This window comes from Pelophylax lessonae (genome assembly GCF_965119305.1).
Source record: "Pelophylax lessonae genome assembly, chromosome: 4".
In the NCBI taxonomy this organism is placed as follows: Eukaryota; Metazoa; Chordata; class Amphibia; order Anura; family Ranidae; genus Pelophylax; species Pelophylax lessonae.
Window position 1 is genome coordinate 573060761 of NC_138771.1, and position 19891 is coordinate 573080651.

Below are 19891 nucleotides of genomic sequence, written 5' to 3' on the forward strand. Positions count from 1 at the left end.
AATGAGAAGGGGAGCCCTTGGCAGTGAGACACCCCTGCAACATTGCTGGATCTAGAGGGACCTCACGTAAGTATGAGGGGGGCTGCTGCACACAGCCTTTACAATCACTTGTAACAATGGGATAAAAGGACTCACACAAAGTTGCAAATCTTTATGAGGCTTAGGGATCAACACTATTAAGGCCTCTCGCATTGAAGACGGCAAAACCTTGTCTTTCAGGATGGCTTTATAAAGAATAGTTAATTGAGGTACCAGATATTTCCTATGGGTCAAGAACCATTCAACTGGAAAACCATCCAACCTGGCGTCTTATACTTTGCAAATGTGTCCATACTAATATAACCTACATGTATTCGCCCTCAAAGGAAAAAAAAAAACAATCCCAGCTTTTCCTTCCGTGTTCTTGGGTTCTATGGAGTTCCCTCTACATCCCAGGTACCCATCCTGCTGCCCAACGGCTACATGTGGCCCTTTTGGTATATGATGTGCGGCCCTCGAACCGCAGCAGTCTGGAGTGGGAACTCTAATTAAGGGAATAGCATGAATCTCTACTAGCCTCATGTAACATGTTCCCAGTTTCACATTGTCTTTTACAGCATAGCCCCAGCCAAAAAATATAGGATGTCCACACTCTGACCCTCATTTCCTCTATTCGGTCTGCAGTTTCTGACAGTTGTCTCAAGCATTACATATATTTAACATTTTGTGTGTGGCCCTTTGGTGATGTCAGAGGCCGCATTTAAATCCCCCTTTGGCTGATAAAACACTCCTGCTCTGTACTATAACTGTACTAGTAGGGATATGAGCACCGGACACCAAACCACCACCAACCACTGTTGTGGGTGAGGAGGAGATGCGTACATTTTGCTCTCTATGTCCCTCCTTGTGTTGCCTGTGTGTGCGGCGCTCGGAACGCTGCGCATACGGAAGTGGGAGAGTGCGTGTAGAGGGATTCTCTATGGGACTCCATAGGTTCCAGTGACATAGGGGGCACAGATGGATTGGGCTGTGGGACAGTTTCAAAAGTAAACTGAAGAAAAAATGTATAAAACCGCTAACACGTGTAAGTTCTTGTGGTTTTTTTTTTTTAAAGTCACTTTGTCAGCTCCGGTCAGAGCCGCTGTTTTAACTACGCAAAGTTGGTACAGCCAAGGTTTTGTGTTCTGACAGGAGGACGCCTCTAACACATAACTAGATTATTGAATGGTGTTCAGGGTAAATGTATGCTTCTCCTTTCACAGGCTTACAGAGATAATGCACCCCTTCCAGCGAGTGATTCAGCCAGAGGAGATGTGGCTCTATAGAAACCCATATGTGGTCTCCGATCGAGTCCCCACTAACAGTATGTTTGTAAGTACTCTGCCCTGTGCTAAAATGTAACTTATTGATCTACAGTATGTAAGGAAACCTGTACTGAGAAAATATATTGGTCAGTTCCCTGGCTGTTGTGGTGATTAGTGACTGTAATACTTTCTAAGGCACAGCCCTGGGGCAGGTATGTGAGCAAACAGTTCTGACTTTCAAATCTTCGTGCCTTTCATTGTAGTAATGGAGCTAAATACAGTCAGGTAGCTTCTATATTTAGGTCAGACGTGGCAGCACACAGATACACCCAGCTGAAATTCACAGAGGAAGGAAAGAGCGAGAAGCTATTGCTCTCATTTTGTAGTGCTCAGCATAAATGAGTATGCAAAGGGTTGTCCTCGGCCAAAAACCCCCTATAGGGGGAGGTGCCACATCCCGGGAGAGCAAAAATAAACAAGGAAAGAAGGTTCCCCTAAGGGGTTGGGACTTTTTAAGGCACTCAATGCAACTGCATTGAGTGCCTTAAAAGTCCCAACCCCTTAGGGGAACCTTCTTTCCTTGTTTTTTTTTTTTTTTTTTTCGCATAAATGAGTACACCTCTTTTGAAAGCTTTTAATCAATATCTCAATGAACACAAGAACAATTTCCAAAATTTTGAAAAAATGTGTTTTAAAGGAACATTTTTGTTTAGCCCCATTACATGAAAGTAGGGTTAAATATGTAACTTGGATTACAAAATCTTCAGTTGTACTCAGATTAGTTGATGCAAAAATGAATACACCCCACAACAAAAACTACTACATCTAGTATTTTGTATGACCTCCATGATTTGTAAGGACCGCACCAAGTCATCTAAGCATGGAATGAACAAGTTGGTTATGTATTGCAACATCCTATCTTTTTCCATTCTTCAAGAAGGACCTCTTTAGAGCCTGAATGCTGAATGGAGAGTGATGCTCAACTTGTCTCTTCAGAATTTCCCATAGGTGTTCAATTGGAATCCGATCAGGAGACTTACTTGGCTACTGAATCACTTTCATCCTGTTCTTCAGAAATGCAACAGTGGCCTAAAGCTGGATACACACTATCCAACTTTTGTGGTTAGATTTCCTTCAGATTTACCTTTTTCTATGTAGTGCAAGGGCCTGCCAGATTGCATACAAATTGAAAGTGTTTAGGTTTGACCTCATTATATGGTTTTGGTAGATCTAAAGGAAAAAGTCTTCAGAAAATCTTATAGTGTGTATGGCCCATTAGATGTGTGTTTTGGATCATTGTCATGTTGGACCAAGGGCATGGAGTGATAGTAGCATCTTCTTTCAATATAGAGCAACACATCTGTGAATTAATGATACCATCAATGAAATGCAGCTCCCCAACACCAGCACACTCATGCAGCCCCATAGAAGGACACTACCACCCCATGGTTCACTGTAGGCACCATGCATTTTTCTTTATACTCCTCACCCTTACAACCCTACAGTTTTGATGCCATCCATTCCAAAAATCTTTATCTTGGTCTCATCACTCCAGAGTACAGAATCCCAGTAGTCTTCTTCCTTTTTAGCATGAGCCCTAGCAAATTCTAGGTGGGCTTTTTGTGCATGGGCTTTAGGAGAGGCTTCCTTTGTGGACGGAACTCATGTATGCCATTCCTCTGCAGTGTATGCCGTATTGTGTCACGGGAAATAATCACCCCAGTTTGGCTTTCTATTTCTTTAGCTAAGTGCAGTGAACTTGCATGGCTATTTTCTTCAAACCTACTCAACAGAAGACACTCCTGTCGAGGTGTTAACGTCCGTGGCTGGCCTGGATGTCTCTGTGAGATGGTTGAAGTTCCATCTTTGTGGAATGTTTGTATCACTTTTGCTTCAGTATTCTGACAGATCAGTAAAGCTTTGCTGATCTTCTTGTAGCCTTTACCTTACTTGTGTAAAGAAATGATTTTCTTTCTCAGGCCTTGTGACCTTTCTATTCTAATTCTCCTCTTTTCTTCCTTCTTAAGTAACGCCCGTTTATAATCCACTGTCTGCTGGATACCTGTTTAACCACTTTACCACCGGAGGACTTTGCTGTCTTACGTCCAGGCCACTTTTTGCGATTCGGCACTGTGTGACTTTAACTGACAATTGCGCGGTCATGCAACGCCGTACCCAAACGAAATTTACGTCCTTTTTTTTCCCCACAAACAGAGCTTTCTTTTGGTGGTATTTAATCACCTGTGCGATTTTTTTTTTTTTTTTTTTTTTTTTTTTTTTGCGCTATAAACAAAAAAAGAGCGACCATTTTGAAAAAATAACAATATTTTTCTCATATTTTTATATGAAATTCCCCCCCAAAAAATGTAAAAATCAAAATTTTTTTATCATTTTAGGCCAATTTGTTTTCTGCTACATATTTTTGGTAAAAAAATCGCAATAAGTGTATTTTGATTGGTTTGCGCAAAAGTTATTGCATTTACTAACTAAGGGAAAGATTTCTGTCATTTTTGGTGTTTTTTTTTTTTTTTTTTTTCTTCGGGACTGCGACAGACAGATCGGACCTCTAACTGACATTTTTGACACTTTTGGGGGTACCAGTGACATTACTACAGTAATCAGTGCTATACATATGCACTGTTACTGTAAAAATGACACTGGCAGGGAAGGGGTTAATTTTTATTGGTGATCAAGGGGTTATGTATGCCTGGTGCTTACTAACGTGTGTGGGGGGAGGTGACTGAGTGACACAGGGACAGATCACTATGCTGAACCCTGCAATCTGTCACTGTTTGTCACTGAGGAGATCCGCCCGCTCTGTTTACACAAGCGGGCGGGTCTCCACACTCGATTCCCTGACGATCCGAAGAGCAGCGGTGCTCACCGCCACTCCTCCCCTGGCCCGACTCCCGCTGTAACTGAATACAGCAGGAGCGAGCCTCCGGCGGCACGCGCGCGCCGCCCACAAGGGGAGGAGTCCAGCAACGTAGGTCTACGTCGCTGGACGATAACGAGCCACATTGATGCTACTGCAGCAATGTGAGCAGTCGTAAAGTGGTTAATGAATAATTAGACTCTCACCTGTAGTTGAATTCTTATTAACTTGGATTTTGTTGTCTAAAAATTAGGTTTGCTCTTAAGACTTTCATTGGGGTGTATTCATTTTTGCAACATGGTCTTGAACGAATTTGTTAGGAAAAATACTTTTGTGGTGTGCAAATGAACAAATCTTGGTTACAATCAATGGCCTGCATTTGTGGGAGTATTTTGTAGTATAGTTAGAAAATGTGGATTCTGAAAGGAAAGTACGTTTTCTGACAAATCTGTTGGGGTGTACTCATTTATGCTGAGCACTGTATGTATGAACCTTTAATGTTGAGCTCTATAAATAGGCTTCCTTCAACAAATCTGATAGGGATATTCAGCTAAAACATGTCCAAAGGACACTAGTGCTTGGCCTGCAAACTGTATTAAAAAAAATAGAAAATATTAGGTAATCTCCATAAACTGTATGAAATGTAAAAATCAATCAAAAAGCATATACACTTACTGGCCACTTTATTAGGTACACATTGCTAGTACCGGGTTGGATCCCCTTTTGCCTTCAGAACTGCCTTCATTCTTCGTGACCTAGAATCAACAAGATTTTAGAAACATTTCTCAGAGATTTTGTTCCATAGAGACATGATGGCATCACGCAGTTGCTGCAGATTTGTCAGCTGCACATCCATGATGCAAATCTCCCATTCCACCAGATCTTAAAGGTCCTCTATTGGATTGAGATCTGGTGACTGTGGAGGCCATTGGAGTACAGTGATCTCATTGTCATGTTCAAGAAAGCAGTGGTGAGATGATTTGAGCTTTGTGACATTATCCTGCTGGAAGGAGCCATCAGAAGATGGGTACACTGTAGTCATAAAGGGATGGACATGGTCAGCAACCATACTCGGGTAAGCCGTGGCATTTAAACAGTGCACAGTACTAAGGGGCCCAAAGTGTGCTAAGAAAATATACCCCACACCATTACACCACCACCTGAACTGTTTATGCAAGGCAGGATGGACCCATGCTTTCATGTTTACGCTAAATTCTGACCCTACCATCTAAATGTCGCAGCTGAAATTGACTCCTCAGACCAGGCAGCATTTTTCCTATACTATGTTGTCCAATTATGGTGAGCCTGGGTGAATTGTAGCCTCAGTTTCCTGTTCTTGGTTGACAAAAATGGCACCCGGTGTGGTCTTCTGCTGCTGTAGCCCATTTGCTTCAAGGTTTGATGTGTTGTGCCTTCAGAGATGGTATTATGCTATACCTTGGTTGTAAAGAGGTTATTTGAGTTATTGTGGCCTTTCTATCATCTTGAACCAGCCTGCCCATTCTCTTCTGACCTCTGACATCAACAAGGCATTTTGCTCCAACCAACTGCCGCGCACTGGATATTTTCTCTTTTTTGGACCATTCTTTGTAAACCCAAGAGATGGTTGTGCGTGAATATCCCAGTAGATCAGCAGTTGAAATACTCAGAGCAGCCCGTGTGGCACCAACAACCATGCCACGTTCAAAGTCCCTTAACCTTCCTAGCGGTATTCCCGAGCGTGACTCAGGGTTAGATTTTTTAGAGCCAAAAGCGGTAACCCCGAGCCACACTCGGGATCGCTGGATCCTGGTAGAGGTTTTACTTACCTTTTCTCCGGGATCCAGCTAAGTGTGCGGCGGCGGAGCTTCCTCCCGATCGTCTGCGAGCCCTGGCTTCTGTCTCCGGCGACGTGACGTTCGCAGGGGGGTGGAACCGGCGGCAAATTCAAATATAAAACACACCAAACACACTGATACCATTCAAAATAAAAAAAATAAATTATTGTAACGTGAATAACATTGATTGTCTTGTTACAATGGCACCTGAAAGTGGCTGGGATATATTGGGCAGCAAGTGAACATGTTGTCCCTAAACTGATGTGTTGGAAGTAGAAAAAATGGGCAGGAAGAAGGATTTGAATGACTTTGATAAGGGTCATTATCTAATGGTGAATGACAAACTTTCTAAAGAAAGGGGCAGTTTACTGTCCTTCAGACTTTAGGTGGGGACGAACTATGGCCAGTTGGAGTTAACCATGGGAGAGAAATAGTTGGTGTCAGTGGGGGGAATAGTACTCCATTTTTGTCAGTGGAAGGCATTATGCCCAATCGTTGGTGTCCAAGGAAGGCATAGCGCCCCATTGTTGGTGTCAGTGGCAGGAATAATGCCTCAAGGGCTGGATGAAGGCATACAAAGGGCCGCATCTGGCCCCAGAGACACAGCTTTGAAACCACTGGGCTAGATGACTGGGTCAGAGCAACTCCCAAACTGCAGCTTTTGTGGGATCCTGCAGAGATCAGGACCTTCCAAATGTTCTCCAAGGAAGGAAAACTGGCCACAGGGTTATGGGCGGCCACTGAAGGCAGTGGGCACAGATCCGCCTGGAAAAACTGACAGATCTGACTGGAACACTCCTGTGAAAGTGCCCTTTTAACTAAACCCACAACAGTAAAGTCAGTCTGTATATGCAGTAAAGCATGCTTGTTAAACTCACTGTGGAACCTAACGGGTTAATCCTGCGCAAAAAAAGCTGTTTGATCCTGTCTGTAATTTTCCCCTTCTTTTACTGTCCCCAAACCATATGCTGCCTTAGTAGGTATTCTGCACATGCTCAGTTTGGTGTGTATTGCTAGGGAGTTTTTTTCTTTCTTGGGATTGTGCATATGACTGGCACAGGGCCAATCAGCACTGTCCAGGCGGAGGGTCAGAGGCCCTGCATTCTTATAGGATAGAGTTGACTGAAAACTCCTCCTACAAGCTTTAACCAGACACTGATAGAAGTAACAAGACTGCTATATACTGCTGATGAGAAAATGTATTTATCAGTTTCTTTTTTCTAAAATAATTGCATTTCCATGTACTGTGGGGGACCAGAAATGGTGAATACAGGGTTCTGGGTTTAGTAACCCTTTAAAGCAGCCGTTTTATTTTAAAACATTAAAATGGCGCATAGATTTATGTTAATATTTATTTTCTTTTTTGTAAATGTTTGGGGTTTTTTTTTTTGTAAAAAAAAAAAAAAAAAAAAGTGGTAAAACTAGAAAATTGTATCAAAAGCTTACAGTAATTTTTATTTTCCTGGTACCCGTTGATGGCAGCATACCCATGATAGAACTGTGCCCCAATCATACTTGTGCTGCCATGTAGGCACCAAGAAAAGAGGGTAGAAGTACAAAAAAACATCATAATGTTTAAAAAAGTAATTTCCATGTGACTGTCACATTTTGTGTTTGCTTTCCGTCTTTGTTTTGGTATAAATATAGAAAATTGTAGAATAGGGAGCATTGTATTTCACCAAGATCACTTGGCCTCCCTTGGGAATCAACTGTTAAGCTATACACACAGCAAATGCATTGTTTTTAGTGAGTCACCCAACTTTATAGACTTTCATTGTAAGAAGGTTTAATAAAGCCAAACCATTGTGTAGCACTGTAAATCAGGACATTCATGCCTGCATATGTAATGCGCTGCTGGGAGTCAGAAGATGGCAACCTTTGGCATTGGAAAGGCACCTTGGCAGTGACAGGTATTGGGTAAGAGGTGTGGTGTTTCTGCTTTAAAAAAAAAAATCCCAAAAATAAGCACATTAGAAGATTTTAAAGGTTGTTTGCCTTTAAAAATATATAAATTTACTTTTTCGGGTCAAAAAAATGTGCATTAAAAAAGTGTGTGTATGTGTATATATATGTGTGTGTGTGTGTGTGTGTGTGTGTGTATGTATGTATGTATGTATGTATGTATGTGTGTGTATATATATATATATATATATATATATATATATATATATATATATATATATATATATATATATATATATATATATATAATATTATTATTTTTTTATTTTGTAGGGGCCTGGAAAGCATTGCACCAGCGATCAGCAGAACGTTGGTACAATGCAGGTGAATGCATGAAGTCTGCGTGTGCGCTCTTGTCAAAAAGTGACAGCTGGTGTGGGGAACTTCCTCCGTACTGCTGTCACGCAGAGGCAGCAGATCCCCAAGTGTCTGCAGCAGTAGGAACATGTTACATGTTCCACCCTAAGGCTCCGTTTCCACTACCGCGGCTACGAAGTCGTGCTACTTCTAGCGTGACTTCGTAGTGAAAGTTATTTGCGGCTTTCAGTGCGACTTGTCCCTCATTATAGAGGGAAGTCGCACTGAAGTCGGCCCTTAAGTAGTGCACGAACTACTTTTGAAGTCGCGGCAGTGAAAACGGGCCGAATTGAAATCAATGGCTTTTGACTTGCTGTGCAAGTCGCAATAGTGGAAGCGAAGCCTAAAAAGGGGTTGAACATGTAACATGTTCCTAAAGGTGACCTTATCCTTTAAAGTGGTTGTATACCTCACTTTCTTATTTTTACATACAGGTAAGCCTATGATGACGCTTACCTGTAGGTAAAATGAATATCTCCTAATCACCGTACATGCAGCCGCTTACCCTTTACAACCGCTTTATAAAAAAAAAAAGTTATAATCTACTTCAATCAGGATCTGTCCCCCAGCAGTTTCTGCCACTAGATGTCAATGTGCCCAGGCTGTAAAAGGCAAGCGAAGTAGCAATAAAGTGATGAGTTCATCACTCTGCCACTCTTGTTTTCTCCTCCTGTCAGCATGCTCTTTATCAGCACTAGAATTGATTGGCTTTTGTGCTGTTTCTTCCTCTCGCATTATAAGCCCTGCTCAATCAGGACTTCAACGACTTTGATGGCAAGTCAAATTCAGGTACATGTACTGCTTGTATCAAAAAAACACATCTCTAGTGTTATTGAATGCAGAATTGCATAAATGCTTGTCTTTTTATTCTGCTTGGATTTCAGCTTTAGGTAGTATGAAGATGGGAGGGGAAACCTCTTAGCGTGTTTCTGTCTTTTATTAAAAATCCTTTTGGTATCAACATTCGCATTTCGTAACATAGGAAAGTTGCACATAGACCCTATATTCTAATAGTCATAATTGTGTACAGATGCACCACAGCTGTATCTTTTATCATTTCTTGTGTTTTCTAGCTGATCTCTTTCTTGGCTCCCATCTCGGTTGTGGTTTTGGCCCGCCTTTGTCGCCGAGCGGATCGCGCTGATGCACGTGAAGCTATACTTGGTAATATTTCTGAAACAGCCACAGACAGCTGAGCAATTTCCTCTCCTAGCTGATTACACAGGAATTCAAATGTGTTTCTGCATGTGGTTATACTGCTCATGTAGTGCGAATGAGACTGGCGTTGGTAATGATGAGCTGTGGATTAAAGCAGCCCATACATCAGTCATAATAATATTTTTTGGTTCAACCATTTGAGGTGACTGGGGAAATCCTGCCCTGCTGAGCCGTTGTATTCTGACATTTGGGACACTTTTCCACCATCGGAATACACTGATCAGCACTGTCGGCTACAAGCGCCAGCACTGATCTGGTGGCAAAGATCCAACAGGGCAGTGGTAGAAAATGGAGGCCTTGAAGAAGACCTCTGAAAGCAGAGGCCATGGAGAATAAAAATTGTGACTGCTGCAATTTTTTTATGTCACATATTTGTGCAGCCATTTATCAAACACAAATTTTCAGGAAAAAATGCTTTAAAACGTGTGCAGACAAACACAATATAATATACAATTCTTGGTAAAATATAAAAGATGATGTTGTGTTGAGAAGATGGATATCAAATATGTCAAGATTTAATTTAATTATGCATGCCTGTAAAATGACGATCTACTGTACCTAAAATTGGCCATAGGTGATGCTTTTAAAGCCTTCAGGTTTTCAGTTAAGATAAAACCATGAATAGTAGTTGTAAAATGACATGCCTCACATGCGTGGTGAAATTACTGTTTACCTACACTATATTGCCAAAAGTATTGGGACGCCTGCATTTACACGCACATGAACGTTAATGGCATCCCAGTCTTAGTCTGTAGGGTTCAATATTGAGCTGGTCCACCCTTTGCAGCTATAACTGCTTCAGCTTTTCTGGGAAGGCTGTCCACAAGGTTTAGGAGTGTGTCTATGGGAATGTTTGACCATTCTTCCAGAAGTGCATTCGGGAGGTCAGGCACTGATGTTGGATGAGAATGCCTGGCTCAGTCTCCGCTCAAATTCATCCCAAAGGTGTTCTATCGGGTTGAGGCCAGGACTCAGTGCAGGCCACTCAAGTTCCTCTACCCCAAACTCGCTCATTCATGTCTTTATGGACCTTGCTTTGTGCACTGGAGCAAATCATTTACTGGAGGGGGAATTATGATGTGGGGTTGTTTTTCAGGGATTGGGCTTGGCCCCTCAGTTTCAGTGAAGGGAACTCTTAAGGCGTCAGCATACCAAGACATTTTGGACAATTTCATGCTCCCAACTTTGTGGGAACAGTTTTGGGGGATGGTCCCCTCCTGTTCCAACATGACTGCACACCAGTGCACAAAGCAAGGTCCATAAAGACATGAATTTAGAGTTTTGAGTTTAGAGTGGCGGAACGTGACTGGCCTGCACAGAATCCTGACCTCAGCCCAATGGAACCCGATGCCTGACTTCACAAATGCTCTTCTGGAAGAATGGTCAAACATTCCCATAGACACACTCCTAAACCTTGTGGACAGCCTTCCCAGAAGAGTTGAAGCTGTTATAGATGCAAAGGGTGGGCCAACTCAATATTGAACCCTACGAACGACTGAACCCTACGAACGAATGTGTACCGGACCTACGTGCATGTTGGCATTTGTGTGTGTGTGCTTTTAATATCGTAAAAATAATAATTGTGCTTCATCTATGGCATGAACTTAATTTTGACTGGCATGTACAGGCAGTTCCCAAGTTACAATCCTCAAACCAACATATGACTCATACTACGGAGGGAGATAATAGGAAGTGAGAGGAAATCTACCCTAGGAAGGGAAATTCACTCCTGGAAGAGTTCTCATGGGAGAAAGGTGTCCCCACTGAAGCTTTATCACCAATCCTTGTTTTTCTTACGTCCTCCCGACAGTCGCCGCCTCTCCATATTCGTCACTATGGGGTAATTGACCTTTTCTCCGTAGGAGTAGCTAGGCAACAGAATATGTCAATATTAAAGCTTTTAGCATATCCCACCCCCAGGGGGTGGTCCCCTCAGTCAATACCCTCCTGCTTCCTGTATCCATACCTCAGTTTCATTGTCTAGCTTTCAGGAGTTAGCAGGCTGTTACTGTGCTGGGGCTTCTTGTCTCAGCCTTTATCTTCTTTTTGATTTTATTTGAGTGTTTTTTTTCTCTCTCTTTACTTAGCTGTTTATTTCTTCAGCTTTAGTTAGTTCTTCTGATGAAGAGGATCGTGCGGGCTGGGTCTCGGGCTGGCCCCCCCCTGGTCGCAGGTTGTGGGTCAGTGGCTTCCCAGCCTGCCATCGAGCGCTCAGTCAGGTTTTTTTTCCTGGCATGTGTGAACGACCCATCCCTGTTCGCTGCAGGGATGCTGCGGTGAGGTGGCTACCTCACTGGACGCCATGCGGTTTCGCACCGCAGTTCTGCTGCGTCCTGGCTGCGACTCTCCCTGTCCTCTGTGCAGCGGCTTGATCGCTTGGGCGGGCTCCCCACGCCATTCAGAAGGTAAGTGTATCTGTGTGGGGACCTGTCTGTTTAGTGGGTGTCAGTCTGGGACTGTGTAACCCTGCTTCTGTTCACACTATTGGGCTCCCTGTCTGTTTTTTTGCTGCCTTCTGTGGGCTGCAAGGAGGGGGGCCATCCTGCACTGTTTCTGTGTTTCAGACTGTGTGCTTTTTTTGCTGTGTGACAGGCTGTATGCTGCGGGGCATGTTGTGACCATGTTTGTGCATACATGCGGCGGCCGCTGCGGTCCGCCATTATTTTATTATACTGCAGGCGTGTGATGGTGTTCACTATATGCGGGGAGCCGCGTTTTTGGCGCCAAGCGCCGCCATTTTGGCGGCGATCGCTCCAGCCTCATGTTATCACTGCAGGATCTCTGCCTTTACTTCCTCCCCCGGCGGCCATTTTTTGTAGCCTTCCATAGGCTCTATAGGAGCGGCCGTTATTGCATCACTTCCTTTTCCCTGGGCACACCGATCGATACAGCAGCAGCAGTGATCTCTCCAGGTTTTACCTTCTCTTATTCCTGTATTCATTGCCTGAAGTTTGTGCTTTTCCCTGTGGGGGTCGGCTTGTGCTGGTGTGTGTGTGCGGTGGGCTGCGCTCGCCGCGCTTTTAAAGGGGCAGTTACCCTTTTTTTTCTCCTGCAAACTTTTGGGGGCATGGATTCTCAGGAAAGCAAATTTCCTCCCACTTTGATGGGAGGCCAAGGGGCTGCTGCTGTTCCCCCTGAGGGGGGCGATTTGGCTACCATTGTGGCTAACCTGGCTGCTCAGGTACAGATGCTTGTGGCTGCTCAATCCACAAAACGGCCCAGAGTTTCAATCTCCTCTGATTCAGAGGGCGATGGTGATGGGGCTGCTATGGCTGGGGTCCCCTTATCGGGGTCCCGTTCGTCCCTGGACTTTGCAGGGTCGGAAGGGGAGGCAGAGGTTGAAGGGGTTGATGATTCCCCCCCCTGGCTCGTCTGAAGAGCTTGCAATCATGGATGAATTGGTTGCTTCTATCAAACAAACGCTGCATTTGCAGGATGAACCGTGTCCTCCTGCCGTCCTGGCTTCTTATGGGACGCAGCGGAGACACAAAACATTGCAGGTTTTCCCTTGCACTGAAGATTTTCAGCGAGCTGTTAGTGAACAATGGCGCAATCTAAAAAAGCCGTTTGCTGTGCCAAGTAGGTTCAATCTGCGTTATCCTTTCACGCCCGCCACTGATGAACGCTGGTGTGTGCCGCCTCCGGTGGATCACGCGGTGGCGGTTTTGAATAAATCCACTGCGATTCCGGCAGAGGATACCCCGGTGTTCCGGGACCCCACGGACAGGAGACTGGAGTCTCTTGCCCGCCATACTTACTCGGTTACCGGTTCCATGCTGAAAGCTATTTTTGCTTCCCTTATGGCAGCTCAGGCTGTCGCGGATTGGACGCAGGTGCTCAGGCGCGTCCTGGTGGCTGATTCTGCCCCACCGACAACGTTGGCTATGGTGGATCAAATTCATCAGGGTGTCATGTATTTGTGTGATGCGGAATTGGATGTAATTCCTTTGGCTGCACGTGTGCACAGTGTGGCGGTGTTGACACGCCGCTTGATTTGGCTGAAATGTTGGTCGGTGGACCAATCTTCTCGCAAAACTTTAGCTAATCTGCCTTATACGGGATCTCGCCTTTTTTGGCGACTCCCTGGATACGCTGATTAAGGGGATCTCTGGGGGTAAGAGCACGCTCTTGCCCCAGTCTCACAAGGCTAAGGGTGCTCAAGGTAAGAAGCATGCTTCGTTTAGGCCCTCTCAGGGGTCCTTTCGTGCCTTTCGGTCGCACTATAAGGGCAAGCCCTTCAAAGGTCAAGGCTCCCCAAAGAAGCTGTGGACAGGTAAGCAGAAGTCCGGCCAGTCCGGGTCCGCTGCCCATAACAATGCGGCCTGAAGGGGCGCCCTCACCCAGTTCTCGGGTGGGGGGACGTTTGCTCGGTTTTCTTCAACCCTGGCTGGCCCGCGTTCGGGACAGGTGGGTTCAGGAGATCGTTCGGTCCGGGTACAAGATCGAGTTCCTATCTCGGCCGGCGAACAGGTTTTTTCCCTCAAATCTTAAACTGTCTCCGGAGCGTTTGCGGGATCTGCACCTGGCGGTGCGAGACCTGCGGGCTCAGGGAGTGGTGGTTCCGGTACCTCATCGGGACAGATTTCGGGGGTTTTATTCAAATCTGTTCACTGTGCCCAGGACGGAGGGCAAGGTACGTCCAATTCTGGACTTAAAAGCTCTGAACCGCTTTGTGCGGGTTCCGCATGGAATCCCTGCGCTCGGTGGTGGCTGCTCTAGTTCCGGGAGAATTCATGGCATCCATCGACTTGAAGGATGCGTACCTTCACATCCCCATTTTCGAGGGTCACCAGAGGTACCTTCGATTCGCCATTGCGGAGGATCATTACCAATTCGTGGCGTTACCCTTCGGTCTCGCTTCGGCTCCGCGGGTGTTCACCAAGGTGCTTGCACCAGTTCTGGCCTTATTGAGAGCCCAGGGTATCTCAATCCTGGGGTATTTGGACGACATTCTGGTTCGGTCTGCAACCAGTCAGGGACTGGTGAGGGACCTGTCTGTCACGATGCAGATTTTGCAGGAGTTTGGTTGGACGATAAACGTCCCAAAATTGACGCTGTGCCCGTCGGTTCGTCTTCCCTACCTGGGTATGATCCTGGACTCTGTTCAGGCGAAGGTCTTCCTACCGGAAGACAAGCTCAGGACACTTCAGGACGAAGTCAGGTCCCTTCGGGACGTTCCGTGCTCATCCCTCCGGACGGGCATGAGGTGTCTAGGTTTGATGGTCTCGGCCTTCGAGGCGATTCCCTTTGCCCAGTTTCACAGGAGGGGTCTCCAGGCGGAGATCCTGTCCAGGTGGGACGGGCGACCACAATCTCTGGATCTTCAGATCTCGTTGAGTCCTCGCACCAGAAGGGATCCTCTGTGGTGGCTGCAGTCCCTGGCGGTGTCGGGGGGGCAAGTCTTTTCGTCCGCTTTCGTGGACGGTGATCACCACGGATGCCAGCCTGTCGGGCTGGGGTGGTGTTCTGGGCGTTCTGTCCGCCCAGGGTACTTGGTCGGAGGGGGAATCCTCCCTTCCGATCAACATTCTGGAATTGCGGGCGATAAATCTCTGCCTTCGACGTTGGACGGACAAGCTTCAGGGCCGTCCGGTTCGGGTGCAGACGGACAATGCCTCAGCGGTGGCCTACATCAACCACCAAGGGGGCACCAGGAGTGCCCGAGCGGCTCGGGAGGTGGCCGATATTCTGTCCTGGGCCGAGACGCATGTCCCGGCAATCACGGCGGTTCACATTCCGGGGGTGGAGAACTGGCAAGCGGATTATCTGAGTCGCCAGTCTCTGAACCAGGGGGAATGGTTGCTCCACCCGGATGTCTTCCAGATGTTGTGCGCGAAGTGGGGTCTCCCAGATGTGGACCTGTTTGCGTCTCGTCTGAACAACAAGGTGGAAAGGTTCGTGGCAAGGACGCGCGATCCTCGGGCAGACGCTTCAGACGCGTTAGTGGCTCCGTGGCATCAGTATCGACTGATGTATGCATTCCCACCAATTCAGTTGCTATCCCGGTTCCTTCGCAGGTTGTCCTCGGAACCGCTCACAGTGATTCTGGTGGCGCCAGGCTGGCCCCGCCGGTCTTGGTACGCAGACCTCGTGAATCTGGCGGTCGACGCTCCATGGCGTCTGCCTCTTCGAGAAGATCTTCTGTCTCAAGGACCGAATTCCATCCTGCTTTACAGTCGCTGGCTTTGACGGCCTGGCTGTTGAAACCGAGGTCCTGAAGGATAGGGGTCTCTCCCCCGGAGGTCATTCATACTTTGATCAACGCTAGAAAGGCCTCTTCGGGGAAGATTTGCTACCGTACTTGGAAGGCCTATTTTGCCTGGTGTGAGTCCAGGGGTTTTTTCCCCCGCTCATACTCGGTGTCGAGGGTGTTGTCTTTCCTTTAAACGGGTGTGGACCAGCGTTTGGCGTTGGCCACGATTAAGGGTCAGATTTCTGCACTGGCCGTTCTTTTTTAACGCCCTGTGGCGTCTAATTCTCTGGTTGGCACCTTTGTTCAAGGGGTGCGACATCTGGTCCCTCCTCGGAGGGAGCCTTTGCCTCCATGGGACTTGAATCTTGTTCTGTCCGTGTTACAACATGCTCCCTTTGAAAAGATCAGGGAGATCTCATTACCTCTGTTGTCTAAGAAAGTCGCCTTTTTGGTGGCGATCACTTCGGCTCGCAGAGTGTCGGAGCTGGCAGCCTTGTCCTGCAGGTCTCCGTATCTGGTGCTTCACTTAGATAAGGTGGTCTTGCGACCTAATCCTTCTTTTCTTCCGAAAAGGATCTCGGAATTTCACCTCAATGAGGACATTGTCTTGCCTTCACTTTGCGCGAAGCCTAAGCATCCGAAGGAGGTGGCCTTACATTCCTTGGATGTTGTTCGGGCGATCAGGGTTTACCTGTCAGCGACTAAATCTTTTCGCAAGACGGATTCTCTTTGTCCTTCCTGAGGGACCTCGGTAGGGCTTGGCGGCGTCGGCTTCTACCATCGCCAAATGGATCAGACAGACCATTGAGCAGGCATATGCTTTGAAGGGAAAAGTTCCCCCTATGCCTGTGAAGGCGCACTCTACCAGATCTCTGAGTACGTCTTGGGCCTGTCATCATCGGGCTTCTGTGGCCCAGGTGTGTAAGGCGGCGACTTGGTCGTCCGTTCACACCTTCTTCTCGAAGTTCTACAAAGTGGATGTTCAGGCATCGGCAGATGCTTCCTTTGGCCGCAAGGTTCTTAGTGCGGCAGTACCTTTAGGGTCCCTTGTTTTTTTTTTGGGCCCTTGGCTGTTTGGGATGTTTTTATCCCTAGGTTATTTGTTCTTCCTGGGTTGTTGCTCCTGTTGAGCAAAGTATTTTTTTTTTTTTTTCCATGCTGCCCAGCTGGTTTCCTTCCTTTTTGGTAAGGTTCCTTTCTCTGATGTGGGTACTGCGTTGCCTTAGGCGCGGCTGCGTTTCCCACCCCTCATGTATGCACTGCTTTGGGACGTCCCCATAGTGACGAATATGGAGAGGCGGCGACTGTCGGAGGACGTAAGAGAAAACTGAATTTTTGTAAAATCTTACCTGTAAAATTCCTTTCTCTGAGTCCTCCGACAGTCGCCGCCCCCGCCCCTCTTTTGGGGTTTATGTACTCTACTGCTATTCTACTGAAACTGAGGTATGGATACAGGAAGCGGGAGGGTATTGACTGAGGGGACCACCCCCTGGGGGTGGGATATGCTAAAAGCTTTAATATTGACATATTCTGTTGCCTAGCTACTCCTACGGAGCAAAGGTCAATTACCCCATAGTGACGAATATGGAGAGGCGGCGACTGTCGGAGGACTCAGAGAAAGGAATTTTACAGGTAAGATTTTACAAAAATTCAGTTTTCCAGCACAACCCAACATTTTCAAAATCTAATTGTCATAGGAACAGAAAGTGAGGGGAAATCTGCTGAACAGGGGTATAGACGGCAAAACAAATGTTACAGGGGGTGTTACCCTTCCCTATGCTATCCCAAAAACGTAAAAAATATTTTTTGGGCTGTAGTTACACTTAAAAATGTACCTGTTCAACTTTCATACATACATTTTAATTAAAACTCTTTATTTTGTTTCTACAGCTGCCAGTCTTGCTTTAGCTCTTAATGGTGTGTTCACTAACACAATAAAACTCATAGTGGGAAGGTAAGATGACTTCTTTTTTTTTTTTTTATGTATGTAATACCTAGAATCCATTCTATTACTGTTTTATATATTTATATATGTTATAATATGTTATTTATAATTATGTTATATATATGTTTTATATAATGTCCAATTTGTGTGTTTTTGTATTATAATTGTGTCAAATACCTTTGGTGCAGCGCCGCTCGGCACTCAGCCGATCTCCCGCTGCTCTCCATCTCTTCTCCCAGCTGTCAGCGGGGGATCTCAGCCGATCCCTTCTGTAGTGCTCAGAGTGTAGAAGAGAGCTCCGGCGGGTCACGGAAGCGCAGAGCGGCGCTGTAACGAAGGTATTTGGCACAATTATAATACAGGAACACACATTGGACATGATACAATACTAATAATGGAGTGGATTCTAGGATTTTACAAACACTTTTACTCGGTTCACACAGGGGATTCCTGACAGGCAGGGAGGGAGAGGGGAAGAGAAGACAGCACATTACACGATAAGACCTACCCCGAAAATAAGCCCTACTGTGTCTTTCGTGCCAAAATTAATATTAGAGATGTCTGCCCCATAGGGATGCATGGAGCATCCGATCAGGTCCGCCTAAAAAACTGTCAGGCGGATCGGATTGCCCGTGTGAAAGGGGCCTAAGATGAATCCAAAACAAAAAAAAAAATCTTCGCCAGAATCAAAAAGCTGCTGAACACTGTGTTCATGACACAAAAACACAACAATTATAAAGCAAAATTAGTGCAGCACTGTGGAAAAAAATTGTCCAATATTAAATATATAATAGTCCCAAAATCCAGTGAAAATGAGAGTCCCACAGCTGTTGTGATAGGAGTTGGTGATGTAAACCCAGTGACACCTCTCTCTAAAATTCTGCTTACCTGATCTCGTGTGACCCCCCCCCCCCCCCCCCGTTAATTGATGACTTAAAAGAACAAGAGAAAAAACTATTACCAACTGCGACAGAAACTTTATACTGCACGTTGCTGGGGTCAAAGCTTGCACAGGGCAATTGACTGTCCGTGTGGCAGTGCTGATTGACCAAGTGCTGTCATATCAATCAGCATATGATTATTGGACAATGTTTTATTTTTTTTACAGTGCTGCACTATAATTTACAAAGGTGGCATTCTGTAATTATCGTCGGCATTTGGACATTGGATTTTGTGCATTCCTGTTATGATGATAATTTGCTCTCCTTTATATCTTTAGGCCACGCCCCGACTTTCTGCACCGCTGTTTTCCAGATGGGCGAGAATCGCCAGGACTAGAATGTACGGGTGATCCGGAAGTGGTGACGGAAGGGCGAAAGAGCTTTCCCAGTGGCCACTCCTCATGTGAGCAAAATGTTACTTATTTTCAGATAAATTGTTCACTTATGTACATTTATGTTTACTCAATTTGTATTCTGCTACATATTTTTGATTAAAAAAAACAAATCGCAATAAGCGATCAGTTTGCGCAAAAGTTATCGCGTCTACAAACTAGGGGAAAGGTTTATGTCCTATTTATTTATTTATTTATATATTATTATTTATTTATTTATTTTCTTACTAGTAATGGTGGCGATCTGCGATTTTTTTTTTTTTTTTTTTTTTTTTTTTTATTTTTTTTTTTTTTTTTTTTTTTTTTTTTTTGCAGGACTGCGACATTGTGGCGGACGGATCGGACCCCTAACTGACATTTTTGACACTTTTGGGGGGACCAGTGACATTACAGTAATCTGTGCTAAAAATATGCACTGGTACTGTAATAATGACACTGGAAGGGAAGGAGTTAACCTAGGGGTGATCAAAGAGTTAATTGTGAGCCTAGGAGAGTGTTTTCTAACTGTTGGGGGGAGGGACTTGTGAAATGATCATAGAAACCTGTGATCCTATATAGAAAAAAAAAACCTATATAGAAAAACTCGATCCTCCAAACAGAAGATGGAGGAAGACGCTGAAGACAAACCTAGGCATGCAAAACAATATGGAGTAAATATTTAAAAAAAAAAAAAAATGCTGCCCCTAGAATTTTCTGTAAATATAGAATTACCCTTTTCATTAGACATTGCAGTATTAACACTGTCATGCTATTGTATAAATACAATTATCGGCATAAAAAAAAATTATATAGGATGCATGCTGTCGCTAGCATTAAAATATATGTGAACCCTTTGATTGCCAAACAACATATTCAGTTTAAAATAGAAAGGCAAAGCAAAACATTTGTGTTTATGTATTGCTATGTAA

General features: G+C 45.2%; 1 protein-coding gene across 1 annotated transcript in view; it reads left to right on the forward strand.

Moving 5' to 3' along the window:
- PLPP5 (phospholipid phosphatase 5) overlaps positions 1-19891 on the forward strand; it is a 45577-nt gene that overhangs the window by 11396 nt on the left and 14290 nt on the right. The window contains exons 3-6 of the mRNA XM_082255229.1: positions 1242-1350; positions 9368-9458; positions 17596-17659; positions 18870-18994. Coding sequence (XP_082111355.1) covers positions 1242-1350; positions 9368-9458; positions 17596-17659; positions 18870-18994 — 389 coding nt within the window. The remainder of the gene's footprint in view (positions 1-1241; positions 1351-9367; positions 9459-17595; positions 17660-18869; positions 18995-19891) is intronic.